At 43.4% G+C, this 23,142-nt stretch overlaps 2 protein-coding genes across 2 annotated transcripts in view; one reads left to right on the top strand and one right to left on the bottom strand.

Moving 5' to 3' along the window:
- Nucleotides 1-6,086, bottom strand: part of HAUS1 (HAUS augmin like complex subunit 1) — a 14,626-nt gene extending 8,540 nt beyond the window's left edge. Inside the window, exons 1-3 of the mRNA XM_026649216.2 lie at nt 6,022-6,086; nt 1,732-1,906; nt 1,064-1,103 (exon numbers count right to left, since the gene is read on the bottom strand). Coding sequence (XP_026505001.1) covers nt 1,064-1,103; nt 1,732-1,906; nt 6,022-6,042 — 236 coding nt within the window. The 5' untranslated portion in view covers nt 6,043-6,086. The remainder of the gene's footprint in view (nt 1-1,063; nt 1,104-1,731; nt 1,907-6,021) is intronic.
- Nucleotides 6,087-9,962: 3,876 nt separating this feature from the next.
- Nucleotides 9,963-20,012, top strand: ATP5F1A (ATP synthase F1 subunit alpha). The gene is made up of 12 exons (XM_024214601.2): nt 9,963-10,114; nt 11,244-11,322; nt 12,801-12,970; nt 14,999-15,172; nt 15,264-15,430; nt 15,608-15,756; nt 17,117-17,268; nt 17,416-17,640; nt 17,771-17,878; nt 18,571-18,715; nt 19,098-19,248; nt 19,794-20,012. Exons 1-12 carry the CDS (start codon nt 10,055-10,057, stop codon nt 19,873-19,875), a joined length of 1,662 nt encoding a protein of 553 aa, XP_024070369.1. The 5' UTR covers nt 9,963-10,054; the 3' UTR covers nt 19,876-20,012.
- Nucleotides 20,013-23,142: the final 3,130 nt, after the last annotated feature.

The raw sequence follows: 23,142 nt of genomic DNA, 5'->3' as shown, positions 1-23,142 counted from the left end.
GCATAACTGGTCGGAAAACCGTTCCCAGAGAGTACTTATCAGTGGTTCAGTCATGCTGGAAGGGTATATCCAGTGGGGTCCCGCAGGGATCAGTGCTGCGTCCAGTTCTGTTCAATATCTTCATCAGTGATTTAGATAATGGCATAGAGAGCACACTTATAAAGTTTGCGAATTATACCAAACTGTGCACGGTTGCAAGTGTTTTGGAGGATAGGATTAAAATTTCAAAATAATCTGGACAAACTGGAAGTAAATAGGATGAAATTCAATAAGGACAAATGCACAGTACTCCACTTAGGAAGGAACAATCAGTCGCACGCATACAAAATGGGAAACGACTGCCTAGCAAAGAGTATTGCGGAAAGGGATCTGGGGGTCATAGTGGATCACAAGCTAAATATATGTGAACAATGTAACACTGTTGCAAAAAAAAGCAAATGTCATTCTGGGATGTATTAGCAGGAGTGTTGTAAGCAAGACACAAGAAGTAATTCTGCTCTATTCCATGCTGTTTAGGCCTCAACTGGAATATTGTGTCCAGTTCTGGACGTCACATTTCAGGAAAGATGTGGACAAATTGGAGGAAGTCTAGGGAAGAGCAACAAAAATTATTAAAGGTCTAGAAAACATGACCTATAAGGGAAGATTGAAAAAATTGGATTTGTTTAGTCTGGAGAAGAGAAGACTCAGAGGAGACATGATAACTTTTTATGTACTTGAAAACTTGTTACGAGGAGGTGGGAGGTAAATTGTTCTCGTGAACCTCTGAGGATAGGACAAGAAGCAATGGCTTAAATGCAGCAAGGGCAGTTTAGGTTGGACATTAGGAAAAACTTCCTAATTGTCAGGGTAGGTAAGCAATGGAATAAATTGCTTAGGGAGGTTGTGGAATCTCCATAATTGGAGATTTTTAAGAGCAGGTTAGACAAATACCTCTCAGGGGTGGTCTAAATAATACTTAGGGGACTGTACTAGATGACCTCTCGAGGTCCCTTCCAGTCCTACTAGTCTATGATTCATTGGGAGACTACACAGGGAAAAAAACAACAACAAAAACACATACACATTTTTGGGTGTGATTAGGAAAGAAGAAAGAAATTCTCCTGCATACAGTATCAGAATTCTTATGATATCATAAACTTATAGAATCCTACCTAATTAAAACCTTGCAAGTGGTTTTTATTTAGTATATGAAATGTTAAAATAAGAATGATTATGGTGGCCTGAGTTGCGTGGTTGCTCCAGAAATACTGACTGCTGTTCTCCATTTTATCCAATGCTCACTCCCTATGATTAGCTAAGGAGTTGCTAAACAACATCGCTGCTGTTTCAGAATCATAAATTGCTTCCCTCAGTAAGAGATTAACATTGGCTCAGACACTTGAGATCAACACTAACCCTGACCGCCACCCTTGTACATACAGTATCTCTATTTCAGTGCTGTGCCAGCTAGCTTGGCAGTGTAGAAAGTTCAGCAGCTAAAATGCTTGTCAGCCTTTACAGCCTGCTCAAGTTGATTTAAGAAATTGTTGTTGGCCAATCTGATCTCACTGTTGGGAGAAAAGCATTTGTGTATGACGACATATAGCTGGATTTCAGGGAAATCCAAGCTTATTGCTACTTTTTCACACTTCTTATAAGATATTACAGCGAGTAGAAAAGAGAAACCCTATAGGGTCACTTAGAAAAAGGCATTTTTACTATAACTGGAGTTTGAAGCGCCAAGATCACCTTCTGACTCATATTCTGCAGTCTTCTGTTTCATGTCATCTATCACGAGGGAGACATCCTTGTCTCTGGTTTCATTGCATTCCGCAAGCTCATATAAAATATCAACAGTCCGTGAATTCACTTCGTATTGTGGAATGGGTTGATCCCCAAAGGTCCTTTTTAGCCATAAAGTAACCTGCCAGGAAAGTGGGAGTAAAGAAGGTAAATGGTTTAATTTAAGGAAGGGGAATTAAATATCAGGCAAGAGAACTGGAATGTAGAGCCATCAACCACAAATCTTACTCCTGTCTGAGGGGTTTTGTCTACACTAGACTTTTTGGGGGAGGGATCTTCCATTGTTGCACTACCGTTGGTTGTAGCAATGGTAGAAGCGCAAATGTAGACTAGAAGAACAGGGTTCACCCCCAAATTTAGTCTGCTGGTTGGATCATTAGCTTCCCTGGCCGGGTACTGACGGGGAGCACGACATGAATGCTTATCCATGCCACCCTTTGCAACCATGAAGGAGCACATGAAGCTCAAATGCAAAATGGGGTAAGACTTCAGGACAACGCTCTCACAAGACAATGAAATACTACAAGTGGTAAAATCTAACAGTCTGGAATTTCCAATACTATGCAAAACTGTTTGGCATGCTAACATAGATAAGGCTAAACAGTTTCTAAGGTACGTTGTGGATGAATGCAGTTCATGGCCAATTCATATTTAAAGAAATTATTTAAAACCATAATTGGCTTTTAGGCAACCCAGTTACCCCTCCAGCAAGTGGTGTTAAATATAGTTTTTCTTCAGCATTCAACTGTAGCCTTGATTAGAAGCTGTTTGGCTCATCTGCTCTAGCCAGACAAACCGGCAGTACACCCCGTGGCTCCTGTTACCATAGTATCTCAGCATCCCACACTGTTTAATGTATTTACCCTATCAACAGCCCTATGAAATAGGGGGATGTTATTATTTCCATTTTACAAATGAGGAACAAAGGACCAGATCCTCAAACTTCCTCCAGGGACATTAGGACCCTAAATACCTTTAAGGATCAGGGGTCTAAATGACTTGCCCAAAGTCACATAGGAAGTCTGTGGCAGAGTAGGGATTTGAACCTAGGTCTCCCATATCCCAGAGTAGCGCCCTAACCACTGAACTATTCTTCCTATCAGCTTAGCCTGAAATGGTTTTATATTGAGTTTAAATGTGGTTTGAATCCACAGGGAAAAAAGCCCAGAAAATGGGAGACTTAACATCAGCAGTGATTTCAGGTTACAAACCAACCACATGAACACTGCAGCATGAATTGGACACTTCATAAACAAAATCCATGGAAAGAAGTGGGAGATTTTAAAAAGTCATTTCAAAATATCTTTATGAAATCTAAAACCCATTTTCATATCACCCTTGTTCACTTCAACAGACCAAGCAAAACTTGGAGCGTTCAAAAGGCACACTCCTTTTTCTGCACTCCCACCAGAGTAGTATATTGACCTTGCGTTTTGTACCTCTAATTTAATCAGTGGCCTTCATCCTAAATCATACTGGAGAAAGCAAAGTTATAGCCCCGGGGGGAAAGCCAGACCTCCTGGAAACATACAGCAGTGAAGTTTTATTGTAGTGAAATATTACAAAAATTCCAGGGGTCCATTGATGGAGGATGGAATGTATCTTCCTGACAGGAACCTGGCACAACATAATGTGATGCTAGCAAACTAGGTGCCAGCTCCTGACAAAGTCCCCATGTCTCAACGGAACACTGACAAAGATGAGCCAGACTGAATCCAGCTACGTATGTGCGTTAGTATTGTTTATAAGAATGTGTTTAGACTTTATTGAATGCTGCCTGCATTAATTTCATTTATAACATCTGTATCCCACATTGTAAGGTAATATTTGAGCGTTTGTATTGTGAGCCTCTCTGACTGTGTAAATCACCAGACAGTAGAGAGACATTAACCAGTGTGAAGTGCTGGTTTCCAACAGAAGATGTTACATCCTGCCCAACAGCAAAGGTCTGTTGATAACAGAGGGACTATTGTGGGACATTAAAGAGGACAATGTTGGTTGTTCTGTCCCCCTCATTCTAAAGACAAGCCATGCAAGTGGATTCCTCCCATCAACTGAGTTTGCAGCTCAGAGCACAATGGAGGAGGGGAAGAAAGACACATAAAAAGAAGGAACTGGATCTCTATGCTGCTTAAAGTCTGAGGGACAAGGTTTTCTAAGCATAAATAAGAGGTCCACAGCCTCTTAGCCTGGGTTAGTCCTAAAGTAGTAGTTTTCAACCTTTTTTTTATTTGTGGACCCCTAAAAAAATTTTGAATGGAGATGCAGACCCCTTTTGAAGTTCAACCTGTAGTCCGTGGACCCCTACCATAGACGTCTTAGACTGATAACTGACTGAACAGAATACAACTATCAATGTTGCATGTTCTTCGAACGGCATTTGACGTAGTGTGAGAAAGGGTGCTAAACTGTGGGCTTCTATGGTAATGACAACACTTCCAGGTTTTGACCTGTAGGGGGGGCAAAGGGGGAAGGATTAACATATTTTTGATTGAAACTTTATTTTTATAGTCACCTTTTGCAGACCCCTTAGACATAGTCTGCGGACCCCCTAGAGTCCGAAAGGACATATAGAACTTGCTGAATACAGAAGCTTCTATTACCTTTGGAAACTTAAGACTGTAACTCATTTGGGTGTGTATGTTCACCTGCTTTAATTTTATAAATAACTAGTTTCCTTTTCCTACTTAATATATGTTGTACAGTTTATTATAAGATTGGCTACAAGCATCACCTTTGGGGTAAGATCTAATGGTCTTGGATGACCTGGGGTAAGTAAGTGATCCTTTGAGACTGGGTGTAACCTGAATATCGCTGTGATTCTTAGTGTAAGGAACCATCTATCACAAAGGGAAGCTTACTTGGATGGCAAGATAGTGTCCAAGGGGACTGTCTGTGACTGCATGTTAAGGCTGTATAGCATCTGAGGAGCTTACACTTGATAATTGGTTGGTGTAATCTAATTATAGAACTCTCAGCCAATTTGGTGTTTGTGCCCTGCTTCCTAACAGTCTGCCCTGAGGCTGGTACTCCTGTTTTTGAGTCACTGCAGGCAGCTTTACATCAGCAAATCACAATTTTCTGACACATAAGATCTAACTTAATAGTACAGTACCTTAAACCTGCCAAGGCTACCAGCCCAGACATCAATTAAGGCACACTGAATTAGGGCTGACTATTTTTCTAATGGGACTTTGCTTTGTTTTAAACATTCCCCTACCTTTTCTTCTGGTTACAAACATAATAAGAAAGAAGGGTTTTTAGTTTAATGCTCCATACAAATAGGCGGTAGGAAAGCACTATCTAGGATAACATAGGTGTACACCAACCTATGCTACTGAAATGGGATGTGGAATCTGCATCCCCTATTCTTCCTGAGCACAAATATCTATTTCTCTACAAACTTTTGTGCAAAGCACAATGTCGAGTTAAACACAGCTCATAAGCTACAGAGTTCCGATCCCCCAAAATTGTTGAGAAGGGTCAGAGGGCTTCAAGTAAGCCCAAGTGATCCCACCCATCAGTAAGTAATATACAGAGTAGGATAATTATGAATGTACCCCTCCACGTTCCATAGGACAAGTGGATATTTGCGGCACACTTGGGGAGGAGGGAGGCCCTGAGGAGATTTGGGGCACACAGTGGAGAAGTGGGGATTTGAGGCACACACTAGGAGCAAGGGAGACCACAAGGGGAGAATATTTAGTGCACACACTAGGGACCAGGAGAGGCCTGGGATGGGAGAATATTTGGGGCACACACCGAAGAGAGGAGGCCCAGTGGCAGGGGAATATTTGGGGCACACAGTGGGACCGGGGCACAGGCCGGGGGGGAGCATTAGGGGCACAGAGTGGCGATGGAGCATGGGCTGGAGGGGCCATTGCGAGCACACGGAGGGGACAGGGGCCCAGGCCAGGGGTCCACTGGGGGCACACAGCGGGGACAGAGAGGCATTGGGGGCACATATCAGAGACAGGGCACGGGCTGGAGGACCATTGCGGGCACACAGCAGGAACTGGGCCACGGGCCCATTGGGGGACACACACAGAGCATTGGGGGGCACACAGCAGGAAACTGTGGGAAGCCAGGGGCAAACCCCCGGGGGGGGAGCATTGGGAGCGCACAGCAGGGGGCGGTGGGGGGATGGAGGAGTATCCCGGCCGGGCGGACTCGGGCCGGACACGCCCTCTCTGTGGGACTGTCAATCGGGGGCAGCGCCCGCGCGGTGACCGTTACCCGTCTGAGCTTCTCCTCCATCCCGGTGGATTGCGCCGCGTTGAATCCCGACTCCTCCCGCCTCCTTCCCGTCATCCCCCGCGCACCGCCTCAGCCGGCACTGAGGGGACGAGGCCCGCCCAGATGACCTCAGTGCCGCGGCGCTTGCTGGGCGTTGTAGTTCGGAGCGGGTGTCCTGCTCTCAGACCCCGCCCCCTCCCTAAACCACGCCCAGAAGGGACTGACAGGCTAGTGGCAGCTCCCCTTGCCCCTAGAGACGGCACACAAGGGGTCTGGGCTGTGTGACCCTCTGTCTGCAACGAGGGGCCTCGCCTTGCTCAGCCTGGGGCAAGAAGAATGTTGCAGAATTCGCAAAAAAAACATGTCACGTGACAGTACAGTAACCAAGTCCACAGCGGGGCACCTGTCACTGTGATGATGTGGCGACACAGAGTTGTGAAATCTGTCACCATGTCAGGACATGGGTCCTCCGTCCCCTCCGCCCCCCCAAAAAACCCTCTGTTGTATCATGATGTATTGATGCTGTCAGGAAACCCACCACCGTGTCCTGGCGTGGTGACATGGTGTCCCTTTTGGGGATTGTACCATAGTGTCATTGTCAGGAAAACCCATCATCATGTCTTATCTCAGTGACACAGTGCCAGGAAAACCATCATTGTGTTGTCATGTCATGCTGTGATGATATACTTTTGTTCTGAGATTAGGACATAGTGCAGTTAAAAACTTACCGTGTTAAAAATGTGGTTTAAAATGTTACCATGTCATGCCACTGCCACTTCCACGCAGTCTTAAAAAATAACCACTATGCTGTTATATGTGATGATTTAATTCCATAAAGAAATCATGTTGTGCAAAGATTACAAGAAAAAAGGAACTGTGATATCACTATGTATCCACACAAAGTAGTAAGATTGCTAAAACATGTTATCAGGTCACAATAAAATGGAACAATGTCCTGAAAAATGTCATCATAATATAGGATTTGGACATCTTGAAGAAAATAGCATCACACCATGATATGATGATGCACATCTCCTCAGTAACACTAGCCGCTATGAACACATCAAACCCATCCTCCTCTCCCTGCACTGCCTTCCCATAGACTATCAAATGAAGTTCAAGGTCTTGGTCCTTCTCTTCAAGACGCTCAATGGCCTGGCCCAGGGTATCTGAAAGATCACGTAAAGTTCTGAGATGAGGACTGTTGTCAGCAACTTTGCTCCTCTGGTACAGAGAAACTTGACAGTGGAAAAGCTCATCTATGCAAGACACAAAGCTTTCTCTGAGGCTTGCCCAAGACTGTGGAATGAATGCCCCCAGCAATTAAACACCATCATAAACCTCGCCACCTTCTGCTCTAGGTGCAAGGAGCATTTCTTTGACCTTGCCTTCTCCAACAAATGTATAGCAACTTGTATATTTGTTATCAAAAAACATTTCCTAAACAAAACAGTCCACCGCATATACTTCTCCCCCTGAAGGGAGGATGAGACAACAAACCCATCACAGATGTTAGTCATGTGGCTTAATGCACTACTGGAAGGCACTCAGATACTACCATGGTGGGTACAGTAAAGAACCTGAACAGAATACATTAGAATAGCATGTTTTACAGGTTTGGATATAATTTTATGACGGTAAAAAGATCTTTCACTATGCAGAATTGCCCCAGTAAAATCACGACAATCCCTTTAAAATTCCAGACAGGTGGCCACCCTGGTTTAGTATCATACAGATAGATCATAGGTAGGGCTCCGTGTCTGTAAGTGGTTGTGGAAGTCATGAATTCCGTGACTTTCCATGATCTCTGTGACTTCTCAGCAGTCCTGCAGCCAGCTGCACCAGTGCTGCTTGGGTGGCCCCAGGCATCTGGCCCTGGGACCGCCAAAGCCATAGGTGCCGACTTCCCCTCTTTTCTGTGGGTGCTCAACCCTCACCTCTGCCCCCCTCACTCCACCCCTTCCATGAGGCTCCGCCCCTGCCCCACCCCTTCTCCGCCCCCATTCCAACCCCTTCCCCAAAGTCCCCGCCCCAACTCCGCCCCCTCCCTGCCCCTATTCCAACTCCTTCCCCAAATCCCTGCCCCAGCCCTGCCTCTTCCTCCGCTCCTCCACTGAGCACTCCACGTTCCTGCTCCTCCCCCACTCCTGGAGTGTGAAAACAGCTGTTTGGCAGCAGCCAGGCGGGCGGGAAGGGCTGGGAGGTAGGCGGAGGAGCTGGGCCATAGAGAGGCATGATGTAGCTGATATAGATCTGGATCTTTAGTTGCATCTTGTATATTGCCTAGGGTGGCCACTGCTGCATCCCCAGAATATAGGGTGACCAGATGAGATGAAGAAAATATCAGGACACGGGGAGGTGGGAGGGGGAGGCAAAAAAAGAAAAAAAAGCCGAGTGCTGCCGGCCGGCTGAGCAAATTAAAAAAAAAAGTGATCCTGGCGGCGCAAAATATCAGGACAAAAATTGCGTCCCAACCAGAGATCGGTCGGGACGCGGGACAAACAGCTCTAAATCGGGACGGTCCCGATTTTATTGGGACGTCTGGTCACCCTACCAGAATACCAGGCATTCCAGTACTTCTGGGAATGGCATGAGCCCACACTTGCCGGCTTGACCCTGCTCCTGCCAGTGTGACCTTCCACACACTTGACCTCACATGTACTATGCAGGACCCCATTTTGAAGAGCATTTCCTACCTCTCCCATGGACATGACCTTGCATGCACAAAGCATGCAAGGTCACAGTGGTGGGAGGCTAAGTGACGCTAGCGTGACCAGATATCCTGATATTATTAGGACCGTCCTGATATTAGTGGCTTTGTCTTATATATGCAACTATTTCCCCCCCGCTCCCCAAAAAGTGTCCCGATTTTTCACACTTGCTATCTGGTCACCGAGTGCTCTTCAAAATGCCCCTTGTCTGTGATACCAGACAAAACCACGTCCAGTTTTGTCTCAGTACCAGAAAGGGACAAAACCATGGAAAAAGAGGACTGGTCGGCTGAAAACCAGATGAATGACCTGCCTAAAATTGCAGGTGGTATATGTCTATGTAAAGACATTTCCACACAATACTCAGTGGTTTTGCCATACAATTGTCACATTCCCCATGACAAAGAAGTACCTTCACCTGGTGCAACGGAGGCAGCCTTGATGGCCAAGTTTCTACAGAATTGCCAATGCCAAGCTTTCAAAAATCATTAGGTCCTGAAACATCATGAGATTGACTTAAAATTCAGAAAACTTTTTATTTGCCTCGAGGTTTTAGAATCTTTAGGGTGCTCTACGGGCTTTCAAGCTTTTTTTCCACAACCACAAGGGGCTAGAAACGATATAGTGTGTGTGCAGGCACACATATATAGTGTGTCTGTGTGTATGTACATACATATATCTAGTGTGTGTGTGCGTGCACATGTGAACGTGTGTATATGTATGGTGTGCTGTGTATATATATAAATTAAAGCAGAGCTTCTTACAGAATCACATGACTCCAGGATCTGGAGCTTCAAGAAAACCACCAAACAGTGGGATATTATTGTGAGAGCGAGTGACACTGAGTAACAGTGCGGAATGGCCACTATCATGTTGGCTATGGGACAGGGTGGCAGGGGCCACAAGTTAGCCCTGCCCTCTGCCAGCCTGGACTGGCCCCACCCCTTGGATGCAGCCCTTTGCCTGCCTGGGGGAGGGGCAGCTGCCTCTGCTTATGATGGGCGGGGCCATTTCAAGGGCAACTGACCATTTTTTTTTACAATTTCAAACTGTATTTTTTTTTTTACAGGAAATGCCCTAAAAATGGTGAGAAACCCCCGAAATTGTGAAATGAAAAGTGTAAGCTATTACCCTGGGGCGGAGGGGCTGCAAGAACCGCTTCCGGGTCAGGGCCTGTGCTTGCCCCGCCGCGGCGGGGTGGGGGCGTGACCTTCCCGCAGAAGGGGCGGAGCGGAAGCGGCCATTTTGTGCAGAGTGTGCAAGGCGCCGGCGGCAGCAGCAGCTGCAGGAGACACCACCCGCTCGCCCCTCAGCCCAGCAAGATGCTCTCGGTCCGCGTGGCTGCCGCCCTCGCCCGCGCGCTGCCCCGGCAGGCCGGCCTGGTGAGAACGCGCTGGGCGCGGGGGGAGCCGGGCGTACCCGCCGCTGCCGCCATCTTGGAGTCCGGGCCTAGGGTGACATTGAGAGGGGCCCGCGGGGCTGTCTCCTCCCGCTGCCTGGAGCCGGACCCCCGCCATCGTCCTCCTCTGGCTGGGTGCTGCGGGGGGCTCGGCTCCAGCTAGAGCAGGCCCAGCCCGGGTCCCTAGGGTGGGAGGAGACGCGCGGGGGGCGGGAGGGCAAGCGCAGGGTTGAGCTACGGGCTGGGGTATCCTTGGTCCCCCTCCTACCCCGGAGCAGGCCCCTTGGGATCTCGGTGGGGGGTTGGGGTGGGAGTGCAGGGGTCTCTGAGGCTACTCAGCCCCAGGCAGTGACCCTGGTGAAGGTGAGTGGGGGGCTTTGGTGGCTTCCCAGTCTTATTGGCTTGGCATTTGCTTGTGTTAACTTTGTTTTTAGAGAGTCCTCTGGAAGCCTTAGTGCTGCTTTATGTTTTGTGCAGTTTGCCTTTGTAGCACTAGCTTTTTTGTTGTCGTCTTGTACCCGAACTCATGTTAATTGATCTCATTTATGAGGGTGAGAACTTCAGGAGGACACTCTATGCTTAAATTGATTCCTTTCTTTTTTTTAAATCCCAGTTTCTGATAGTGCCCTTTTTAAAATCCTTTTTAAAAAAATCAAACTATCTTGTGGCTTAAAAACCATTATAGAAAGTGATTAAACCCAAAGTGCTGTGAGTGGTAATCACCTTGCTTAAAGCACTTCTGGAAGGTGCTCATATGCTACTGTGTTGAAGACCGTATAGAATCTGAATGTAAAATGCATTAAGTAAATTAAAAATAGGAACTCTTTACTAGCTACTTTTAATTATACTAATCTTGGGCCTGATCCTTCAAACTGTGAAGGAGGCCTTCTATTGAAGTTAGTGGGGCTCTGCAGGGGGTATCGCCAGGAAGCAGCTTGTGAAATTGAGGAATTAGGTGTTGGGTTTCTGTCTGGAAATCTTGTTCATGCAGATGGCTTTCAAGGTGGTGGTGTCCTTTTAAAATATTGTGTTCCTCTTGCATGTTTTTACATAGTCACTAGAAACACAAAATAAATTACTGACTCTTTAAACAAAATGTTTTTTGTTGTTAGGTTTCCAGAAATGCCCTGGGTGCAACATTTGTTGCTACAAGGAACATCCATGCCTCCAAAACTAGTCTTCAAAAAGTTGGTGAGTCCAAAGAAACTTCTTAGCATAAGACACATGCTGTTCATGCAAATTTACAAATTCAAATTTGCTACCCAAATGGCAATATTCACAGCAGATGGAAAGATGACCTTGCAATATAAGTTCTACATTTCAGTTTTGTAAATATGTCTCCCATCTCCTTGTTTTGTGGAGATTTGTTTATATCAAACGGTCTTTTAGAAGTGTCATAGATATTAATTTGTACCTTAGTTATTTTGTTTGAATTACTTGGTCAGTTGTCAATGGTATGCTCAAACTAGAGGGAATGGTATAGTAGTCTTAAGCATCAGATCTAGTGTACCTAGACTACCCGGAATTGAAGGTTGAATTTAGCCCTTCAAAAAGAGATAAAGGGAGTACTATGCAGAAGAGCTTTAAAGTCTTAAGCCCCAGGTTCTTGTTGGTTCAGTATTCGTGCTAAACTCATGGCTTTCTCAAGAAGAGCTTGGGTTTGACCCTGTGTCCTTGGCCATAGTTTCCCTGTCCCTCCAGCAGTATGCTTTGTCTGCTTGGCTGTATTTTTCAGTGCTGCTGTATACGACTAGTCAAATGGTTTAAGACCTTTCAGGATGAATGACTTTTAATAAAATGTAAATGTCTTAACAGCATGGGCCTAGCTTGTCTGTCCTGCTGGTACAAGCTTTTGACCTTAGTTTGGCAGTGTTACTCCATTAGAACTTGGTTATGGTAAGACACAACTCGTTAGATTAAACATAAATTAAAACAAAGAACTAAATAGACTAGATTAATCTTGCTTTGTAAAAAAAAAAAAAAATCTAGTCTGTTTAGTTCTTTGTTTTAATTTTCCCTTGCTTTGCAATAATGAAAATAAACTGTTCAGTTTCTTCAGTTGTACTTCCATATGCTAATGCAGCACACTACTACAGTCTTTGAGTTGTGAGTTTTAGGAGAATGTTCACTTCTTAAACTATCTGCTTTTTATGGGAACGCTTCTCTGGCTTTTTTATAAAACCTTGTTTCTGCGTTTACAGAATTTTAATATTTACCTAGTCCACGTGAATGCTATACTAGTCTAGCCACAGTAGAACTAAGTTTAGATTCTGCAACTGGATTAGGCTAGACGCCCCCAAATGGAGCCCCATAGCACTTTGTCACTACCTGTCCAGCTTCTAACCCCTCAATGGGTCCAAATCTAATGCTTTCATCCTTTTTGGAGAATTAAATGCTCGCATCAGCGAGCATCACTCCTGAATTCATCATGCTGCCTTACAGAGGCACTGTGCTGTTACGGTGACAGAAAATTCCCATTTAGATATGGGAGCAAATAGGGCTACCATTGTTTTTTTCTCCCCAGCAAACTTTAGTTCTAAAGAACAGTTGTGCCTAAAATCTTGCATTATGCCTGACTTAACTTGTATCTTCTTGAATTAACGCTACTAAATTCGTACAACTGTTTTAACAAGGTACTGTTCCAGTTTAAAATTATTTGTTCTTACCAGGCACTGCTGAGGTATCCTCTATTCTTGAGGAACGTATTCTGGGAACTGACACCTCCGTTGAGCTAGAAGAGACTGGGCGTGTGCTGTCAATTGGTGATGGTATTGCCCGTGTATACGGCCTAAGGAATGTTCAAGCAGAAGAAATGGTGGAGTTCTCTTCTGGACTAAAGGTAAACTTGATACAACTAAAACTTTGTTTCAGTCTGAGTGTTTCTCATGATGCTAAAAGTATCATTGGAACTTCTCTGAGATTCTGCTTGATAGCATACTATGTTCAGAAGCACTTATCCTCTACTTCATATGGGAGTACAGGGAATATTTTGAGTAACATTTGTTGTGGAGACCAGAATTTAAATTGGAATCGGAACAATAATGTTATGGTTTTAGAGTGTTGGTATTTAGTCTCTTAGCTGTATCACTGTCTTGCTTTTTTATTTCTTCGCATTTTCACTTACCAGATAAGTCTTAAGATGGAAACTAAACAGAACAGGTGAACTTGTGAGGGTCTGAAGGAGAGGCTTCCCTAGCTTCAGAGAATGTTTTTTAGTTCAGTGAAGGAACTTAAAGTAAAAAATTAACACAGCTGAATACAGTGTGCAGTAATTAGCTGGATTCTTTATTCAGGAGTCAACAGTCCAATAGGAACAAAGCAGTGAGCTGAGCATATTTTTTTTTGCTCCTCACAACACCTGTGAGTGCTTGGTTAGTAATTCCTAGCGTCTAGTAACTTCTGAGAGACTTTTGTTTTCTATATGACTTTGTCTCCAAAATAATGGGAGGGCCCTTGAACTTGATACTAGAAGCCCATGGCTACTCTGTTTCAGGGAGTGAGGTGGTTCTTTGAATGTAACTAGATGTTAGATTTCCAAGCCATCTTTAAATTAAAGCTCCCTCACTCTACTAATTTTGGCAAACACCCTTCTCAAAGACTACACTTTCCCAGGAAAAGAGTTCATTCAGTATGTGCACCAAAACTTTTTAAAGGGGGTGTTATTTACCCCTTTGAACTGAAGTTTCGGTTGTCGTAGTGCTGAAATATTTACCTTGAGGGAAATTATTTATCAGTACATCTCTTCTCAGAGCTAACCGTTTGTCGCTTTTTTGCTATTCTTAATCCAGAATTGCTTGTTTAAAAACATAATAATGGTCTGACCCAGTATGACCAATGCTGCATCTAGCCCAGTATCCTGCCTTCCGATTATGGCCGGTGCCAATGGTTCAGAGAGAATGAATAGAGCAGGGCAATTATCCAGTGATGCATCCCCTGTTGTCAAGCTCCAGATTTTGGCAGACAGAGGTTTAGAAGCAGTCAGAGCATGGGGTTGCATCCCTGACCATAATGGCTAATTTTTTTTTTTAAACCCACTTATACTTTTGGCCTTTATAATATTTCCCCACAAGGAGCTCCACAGGTTGACTGTGCGTTGTGTGAAGAAGCACCTTGATTTTTTTTTTTTTAACCTGCTGCCTATTAATTTCACCGGGTGACTTTTGGTTCTTGTGTTATGTAAAAAGGGGTAAATAACACTTGCTTTCTCCATAACATCCATGATTTCATAGACTTTTTTTATCATATCCTGCCTGAACAGTCCCATTTTCTTTAATCTTTCCTCTTATAGTAGTTGTCCTATATCTAATCATTTTTGTTCCCTTCTCTACCTTTTCCAATTCTAATATCTTTTTTAGAGGTCGGGTGACAAGAATGGATTTATATAATGGCATTATATTTTCTGTCTTAGTCCTTATCTCTTTCCTAATGGTTCCTAACATTGTTAGCTTTATTGACTGCTGCTGTGCATTGAGCAAATGTTTTCAGAGAACTATCCACAATGACTGAGATCTTTCCTCTGTCATAAGGGCTAACTTAGACCCCGTCCATTTTATATGTATAGTTGAGGTGGCTTTCCAATATGCATAACTTTGTATTGTCTTAATGTTTTGTCACTAATTTAAAACATGCCTCTAGAGTTCCCTCTCCTTCTAGAAACAGCCTGACTATAGATGCACAGCCTCAGTCTACCTGCTGTGGCAACTTCATCTATGGAGAACTCAAATGTTTTTAAGCCTGTTATCATTCAGAATACCTTCATTTTTTTTTTTTTTTTAAATTCTCTTAATATCTGGTTAAATTGTTGCAAGAACTAACTGAATTCCTGCCTGCATCATGTTGTTCCATAACGGCATCACCTCTGTTTTAGGGTATGTCCCTGAACTTGGAACCTGACAATGTTGGTGTTGTCGTGTTTGGTAACGACAGACTGATTAAGGAAGGGGACATTGTCAAGAGGACTGGTGCCATTGTGGATGTTCCAGTTGGTGATGAGCTCTTGGGCCGTGTCGTAGATGCGCTGGGTAATGCCATTGATGGAAAGGTAAATGTGGCAAACAAATATTTGCTGTATCTTAAATTATATAGTGACAAATGCTTTGTGAATAGCTACAAAATCTTTCTTTGCTTTCAAGGGTCCACTTGGTTCTAAGATACGTAGGAGAGTTGGTCTAAAGGCTCCTGGGATCATTCCCAGAATCTCTGTGCGTGAGCCTATGCAAACTGGCATCAAGGCTGTGGATAGTTTAGTACCCATTGGCCGTGGCCAACGTGAATTGATCATTGGTGACAGACAGACGGGGTAAGCAATCCGTGTCTTCTGGAGCTTACTGTTTAATGTCTAAGCTGCTAAGGAGCTGTTCCTTTATGGAAGAAAAGGTGTGAATATACTAAGCTAATCTGTACATGTGGAGGGAAGAAAACAAAGTAACTTGGACAAATTAGCCCATCTGAGTTCTCACTTTCTACTACTTTGCAGCAAAACTTCAATTGCTATTGACACAATCATAAACCAAAAACGATTTAATGATGGAACTGATGAGAAAAAGAAACTATACTGTATATATGTCGCAATTGGTCAGAAGAGATCTACTGTTGCTCAGCTGGTGAAGAGGCTTACTGATGCAGGTATAGAGAATTCCAGTGTTCTCTAACTCTTTAAAGTGACTTTCCAATTCAGCTTTTACACTAATACTATTCCTTCTGTACATTTAATAATGGGTTAATTGGTTCAACTTGATTAACTGGTGCAAATGTGTTAAATGTCCTGGGAGTGCACAAATCTCCCTAAGAGCAAACTGTCTGCTGAATCTCTGATGCACAAGAAAAGAACCAGCTTAATTTCAGATCGCAAATTGTGTTTTGCAGTACTTCCAGTTGGCAGAAAAAGCACATTCTGTTGACAGGTGTCCTTTGGAAGTTGCTGAGGCAAGCATGGAACCTGACAGTGCTCCTATCTGGGTAGCTTTTCAGAGTAGAACTACACTATTGATTTTAATTTCTAGCCAGCCCTTCTCTTTGGCAGTAGGCTAGTAACTATACCTGAAAAATGCTGTGCATTGTACACACTTCATAAAGTAGATACATTTCCTGTGTCTACACTTCATGTGCAGATGAGTTTGCACAAAATAAATGGGGCATTTTAAGAGTAATGATAGCAGGTGAGGCTGAAGGAAAGACCTTAATTGTAGTCTCATGGTTAGTAACTACAAATGTTCCAGGTCAAAAAGAAGGTTTTCCTTTGCTTACCTCTATTTTGAATTCAATAGTCTTTCACTGCTATTTGAAAATACCCAACACTGACCATGGAGCTGTATTGCTTTGCTTCATGGGCAAGTGGTGTCAACTTCTGGCAGGGGGAAAAAGGTTGAACTCTGCTGTGGTACGTTCTCATGCTAATGTGCTGTAGTCCCATGGAGCAAAGGGCAGTGATATAACTTTGCAGAAGCTGAGAAATTGTTGCCTTGGAGTCACCTGAAGGAGCCCTTAAGCTTATGTATATTTAAGCAGATAATGTAATACTATAGCAGCAGCTTCATCTCAATTTAAACTATAAATGTATCTCCTCAGAGGGAGACCAAAACAGTGACTGAATTAATGACAAGACATCATAGCTATTCTGACGGGTTTGTATGGGATTTTATTTTCCTCTGTCCAGGGAAAAATAAGTTTTACAAGATGTAGGCCAAAGATCTGTGCATCTTAATTTGAGATTGGTAATTTGACTAAAATGTTTACATGTTCTATAATCTTATCAGATGCAGTCCTTAAAGAAACCTATCCTGATACAAATTTTTCTGCAGCAAATTCCCGAACTGGGGAGTCAGTAACTGAATTGTCCTCCTTGTATTTGCCAAACAATTACTGTTCTAGTAATATGACCTCAGATGTCAATTTTTATACCCAACTGGGGTATGTAATCTAAGAGGAAGAGTCTCTAAAGGGGTTTTTAAACAAAATAACAATAATTGTCTCAAACTCTCTTCAGATGCCATGAAGTACACTATTGTGGTTTCTGCAACAGCGTCAGATGCTGCTCCTCTTCAGTATCTGGCTCCTTATTCTGGTTGCTCCATGGGAGAGTATTTCCGAGACAATGGGAAACATGCTCTGATCATTTATGATGACTTATCCAAACAGGTAAAATGAAATATTACCTATTTCAAGAAACTGTGACATAGCTTTGGGAATTTAATACTGGAATTTAAACAGACGTACGATTTAGACTTGTCATTAGAAATTTGTTTCTAAAGGCTTTCTAAAGTCTTTTTCTTTATTTTTATACAGGCTGTTGCCTACCGTCAGATGTCTCTGCTGCTGAGACGTCCACCTGGTCGTGAGGCCTACCCTGGTGATGTGTTCTATCTACACTCTCGTCTCTTGGAGAGAGCAGCCAAAATGAATGACTCCTTTGGAGGTGGCTCCCTGACTGCCCTTCCTGTCATTGAGACTCAAGCCGGTGATGTGTCAGCCTACATTCCAACTAATGTAATCTCCATCACTGATGGACAGGTAGGATTTAAGGATATATTCCTTGTGTGCTTGTGTAACTGGGTGATCTAATAAGTAATCAGCGCTCACTATTAAAGTGCATAAAGTCTGTTAGTATCTCAGTAGAAACTCCAGAAATCTGTCTTCGCAGATCTTTTTGGAAACTGAACTGTTCTACAAAGGCATCCGTCCAGCCATCAATGTTGGGCTGTCTGTTTCCCGCGTGGGTTCTGCTGCCCAGACCAGAGCCATGAAGCAGGTGAGCATAAAAGAACTTAAATGTTACTAGAACACTTACTGCTTAAAAACAAGGACCTTTAGGTCCTGTCCTATACTCCTTTTCACTTCCTTTTGCTAGCATTTAAGATCATAGCATGAAAAGTAACTGCACATTAAAACTGACTTCACTACTTATTTACATAAAGCCAGTTGTAAATAACTGTAAACTCTCAAAGAATAAACCTCAAGAAATGAACCTCAGTATTCTGATTTTGTAAATATTGGTGGAGTTATAGAAATCCCCCTCTCAATTTAGACATGACGAAATCAAATCGAAGTATCCAGACCTGAAGATATTATCTCTGATCAGACTTGTGGTAATCTGTTTAATCAAAATATGAAGGTGGTTAATATTAACTTTAGCTTTAATGTAAATTGCACAATTATTTTCCACTGAAGAGTTTACTTCAGGATGCAACACAGCTCCACTACCTGAACTTCTGCTTACCTTCTCTCTCAAGAAGGCGAGAGAGAGAGTCTGATTTTTTTTCTTCTCATCCTTACACCATTATGGTGCTCTTTATGCTTAAAAGTGAATTTAATACCCATCATATGGACCTGAAATGAGCTCGTGTTGCTCTGATAGCTTTCTAAGGAAAATAAGTTAGAGGATTTTAGCTGCTTGTAAAATGTGGCATATAACCAAACACAATAATTTTTCTTGTATTTTAGGTGGCCGGTACCATGAAGCTGGAATTGGCTCAGTATCGTGAAGTGGCTGCTTTTGCTCAATTTGGATCTGATCTGGATGCTGCTACTCAACAGCTGCTGAATCGTGGTGTGCGTCTGACTGAGCTTCTCAAACAAGGACAATATTGTGAGTTCCCCGTCTTTTTTATACAACACTTAACTAGCTGGGGAAGAAACAAGTCTGGGTCCATAGCAAGGTCGGACCGGCTGCAGCCAATGTGAAACGCTCCAGTCCTTTCAGGTGACTTCTGGTTCTGATATGGTGTTGCTAGGCCACTAGAACTTTCTGACTACTAATCATCAGGTCAGCTTCTGTGAGTAGAGCTACGGTAACTTGTTCACAACTACTCAGGTTTGTTATGTGCAGAATACACAGAATGCAGTTTTCATTATTTTTGAATCCTCTTGTTACAAATACACAGTGAGCTTTCCAAGGACTCCTGCACAACACTGAGCTATGTTCTGAGGCGAGAAATACAGGTTGGCTAACACTACACTTTTCTGTGCAGCCCCCATGGCTATTGAGGAACAGGTTGCAGTCATCTATGCTGGTGTAAGAGGTTACTTGGACAAACTGGAGCCCAGCAAAATCACCAAATTTGAGAGTGCTTTCCTAGCCCACGTTCTGAGCCAGCAACAGACCCTTTTAGCCACAATCAGGTATGTGTATCTTCAGTGTTCCCACTTTTATTTTAAAGGTGGTGTACGTGTAAATACTCCAAACATAAAGACTAAGATTCTTATTGGTATGTAACAGGGAAGTCTTGAGCATTGAAATTGGATTTTTAATTGTGTAAGTAGTCACCGTTAAACATATTAATCCCTTCCTTCTCTATTTGAAGGATAGCAATGGAGGGCACATGACCTGGTCTTTAAAGCATATCTGAATCATATTGGATTATCTTGAAGTAAAGGTCACTGGCAACAAACAGAACCTCATTTAACCTAGATACTGAATTTGTGCCAGAAGTGTACTTTCATTCTCACCACAACTGAAGTCTTACGTTTCCACAAAATATTACCTTCAGCAGTATACTTTAACCTTGCATTCCTGTTCACTCATTTGCTAGCCTGCCACAGACCTCCCACTTAATAGTTAGCAAGATTCTAGATAGCTGTTTTTTGTTTTGTGTCAAGAGGGAGGGGTTAGGGAATGACCTATTATTGGATCTGAAGTGTAATTCATGCCTGTCTTTTTCTAACAGGACTGATGGGAAGATCTCTGAACAAACAGATGCCAAGCTGAAAGAAGTAGTCACAAACTTCCTGGCTACTTTTGAAGCATAAACACTTAACTGTTCTAACATGCCACACTGTTGGTCACTGAATTCTAGGGCTCTAACTCCATTCTTCAGAAGTTTAAAGTATGTGTGACTTGACTGTACAGATATCTCATTGAGAATAAAAGGTTCCATGTAAAAAAAGTTCTAGACATTCAGTATAAACTGACACCTTTCTATCCAGGTATTCTAGGTGTGTATACAGAAACTACTAAAGCAACACAAATTGAAAAATAACTGATAAAACTCCCTGAAACTTTCCCCACTCATTGAAGTGCTGTTTATAATTCTGAAAAGCATGTGGAAAATATCATAAGGCTAAAAATTTTGTCAATATTTAGATCAAATTTTGCTTAATGTAAAAGTATTTTTCCAGGGATGGCAACAAGAATCTAAAGTCTTAAAAGCTAATCTGGGTCCTTTCTGGCTCACTTATCAATAGGAATAGATTCTGTAGCTGAAATGAGCTCAGATACATGATGGGCTGGTGCCAGGTGCCCAGATCATAATGACAAGTACTGGAAACCACTTAAATCACACTTTCTCCTATAGCTGTACTTTATGCTGCAGAGCCAGTATCTGCTTGATGCATGTATTTGGAACCTGGTGAAGCATGCATTGAGTTAGGACTGTCTAGGAATCTTGAATATGAAGCTGTCAGTCTCCTGATCATAATCCCACTTTACAATCCTCTTCCCCCCCCTCCAGTAACCAAAAGCCTGTATAAATGGAGTTTGTAGCAAGTCATGAAGAATTTGAATTGAGGCTGAGAATTTTATCAGTATCCCCATCTAACACTTTTTTTTGGGACACTTCCTAGAACAAATGGTTTCTGAATATCATAGAATATCAGGGTTGGAAGGGACCTCAGGAGGTCATCTAGTCCAAACCCCTGCTCAAAGCAGGACCAACCCCAAAATATGTTCAATTCCCTAATGCAGAAAACTCAAGAGGGTAAAGGACCATTCTAAAACTCATGCATATGAAAGGCCCAGGAACTACTTATCCCCACTAAACACTGAAACACTAATTTCAGTTTGGGGGGGCAGGGTGTTTAGAAATGTTCACTGTCTCTTACACAAGGGAACTGCGTTTACTGTAAACTTGCGATTTCATTCTTAGTTGCTTTCAGCTGTGGCACTAGCGGTTTCTACTGCTTGAGGTACAGTACACACAGCATGTGCCAGTAGCTGGTTGCAGCTTTCAAATCTGTATAATGTAATCTCTTACTCTTACAAAAGAGTTGCTGTTTGAATCATGTCAAAACTAACAGCAAGCAGAGGAAGCAACCAGTAATAAGACTGATATGATCTTAAGGGTGCTGTACCTGTCTTGTTGCACTATATACACTTGGGAGTTCTGTGCGTAATGAAGAAACATGTCCTCCCACAGGTTCTCTTTACTTTCCAGCAGAAAAATGATTTCAGTGGGGAAGCAAAGAGAAGCTGCCCTAATGCTTGCTCACCCCTCCTTGGCAGCATGGGTAAGTCATGTTGGGGGGCAGGAATGCCTAGGCTGCCGAGCAGCTGGGGCTGGGTCAGATCAACCCCCAGAAACTCCCCTGGCTCCAGGAAGCTCTGCACTATGGGGTGGGGGCCTGGTGGGGTCCAAGGCTCAGCAGAGGGGTTGGGGGTGGGTGAGGGGAGGGGTCCAGGTGCACAGGGGTTGGACAGATAGGGGCAGCAGCTCAGTGGACAGTAACCCCTCCCCCCACTTGCCCCATTACTCCTCAGCCACAAGGGGAGCGGTCACTGTTCTTCCCTCCCCCCATATCTGCTCAATCCCTGTGCACCTGGGCCCCACCCAGCTGCACTCTGACTCCCAGCTGAGCGTGCCCCCACTGACCCTCTACCCACCCTTACCTGGACTTTGCTGTGGAGTCCCATTCCCCCTGCATCCAGAACCCCTTCACCCCAACAAGCTCCTGTGCATCCAAATCTCCCCTGTTCCCAGACCCCCCACTGACCTGCTTGTACCCATATTATGCCACACCGTATCCTGGTACTCCTGGGGGAATTCTGCACCAAAAAACTAAAAATTCTGTATACAATATTTTAAAATTCTGCTTATTTTTATTTTTCAGAACACCCCCCTATAAATCGCACCATTTTCAAATATTTTGAAATTACAAAAGTATTTGGAAATGGTGTGATTTATAGGGTGGTGTTCTGACACAATTTGCAGAATTTTAAAATAGTGTATGCATAATTCCCTGAGGAGTAAACAACCTTCAACACTTTTCTCCAGGCATTGGTTCTGGATCACTGAGCAGCCTCGAGCTTTAATTTACAGTCGTATTTTAAGTGCCTAAATAGGCAGATAAATTACACTAAGCATCTACAGAAGCAGGTGAGTACACAAGCTGACAAGGTGGCTGCTGTAAATTCCACTAGAGATCTGTGTACTGAAGTGCTTAAATACATTATGTAAAGTTGCTACGTAACAGCAGTCCAACTCTTACTAATATGTGATTGCTTCTACTGCAATTTGCTCCACAATCAGCGTTCCCTCTAATTTTTTCCATCCATGTGCAGAATGAATTATGTCCATCTCAAGGTAATGTGGATGTGCACCACCATAGAAACAAAAAACCTAGATATATATTTAAAAAGCTACTGTAGGGATAATTACTCCAGCTAGGACAGGTTAGGCATTTTAGAACTCACTACTTAGAATTAAATTTAAGCAAAAGAGATATAAAACTTATGAAAGGCATAGATCAGTCAAAAAACTAAACGTACTTTGAAAAGTGTCAAGTAACGACAACAATAATACAAACTTGTGTTGGCAGGTGCGTGTGAAAGACAATGTGTGGCTGAGTGAGACTGTGTGAGAGATCGACGTATGCTGCCCTTTTAAGTAGTTTTGCACTCAGCAGTCTGAAGCCTGCTTGTTTAGACACAGCAACAGATGTCAGCAAGCTCCCTCCCTCGTGAGTCCTGTCATGTCCCATCTCCCTCTCCTGCTCCGTGGAGATGGGGTGGAGTGGTGAAGGGAGGGGGACATCGACATCAATACCCCCCTTCTCCATTCCCTCCCACCCCACTCTGCACAGCAAGCAAGAGGCTCCTGGGAGCAGCTGGCCAGGGGCTCCAAGGCAGGAGCAGCGTGGCAGTGCAGGGAGGGACACCTGAAGTGCAAGGCACTTGATAGCCTGCTGGGCGGCCTCCCAGCCATGCAGGTTAGTGGGAACTTAGGAAGCAATACTCTATCCATAAAATCATTACATAAAATTACCACCTGTTTATAATAAGATGGCTATCATGCACAATGC

This window comes from Terrapene carolina, unplaced genomic scaffold, assembly GCF_002925995.2.
Source record: "Terrapene carolina triunguis isolate 2854851 unplaced genomic scaffold, T_m_triunguis-2.0 Scaffold69, whole genome shotgun sequence".
NCBI lineage: Eukaryota > Metazoa > Chordata > Testudines > Emydidae > Terrapene > Terrapene triunguis.
This window is presented reverse-complemented; position numbering and strand designations above follow the sequence as displayed.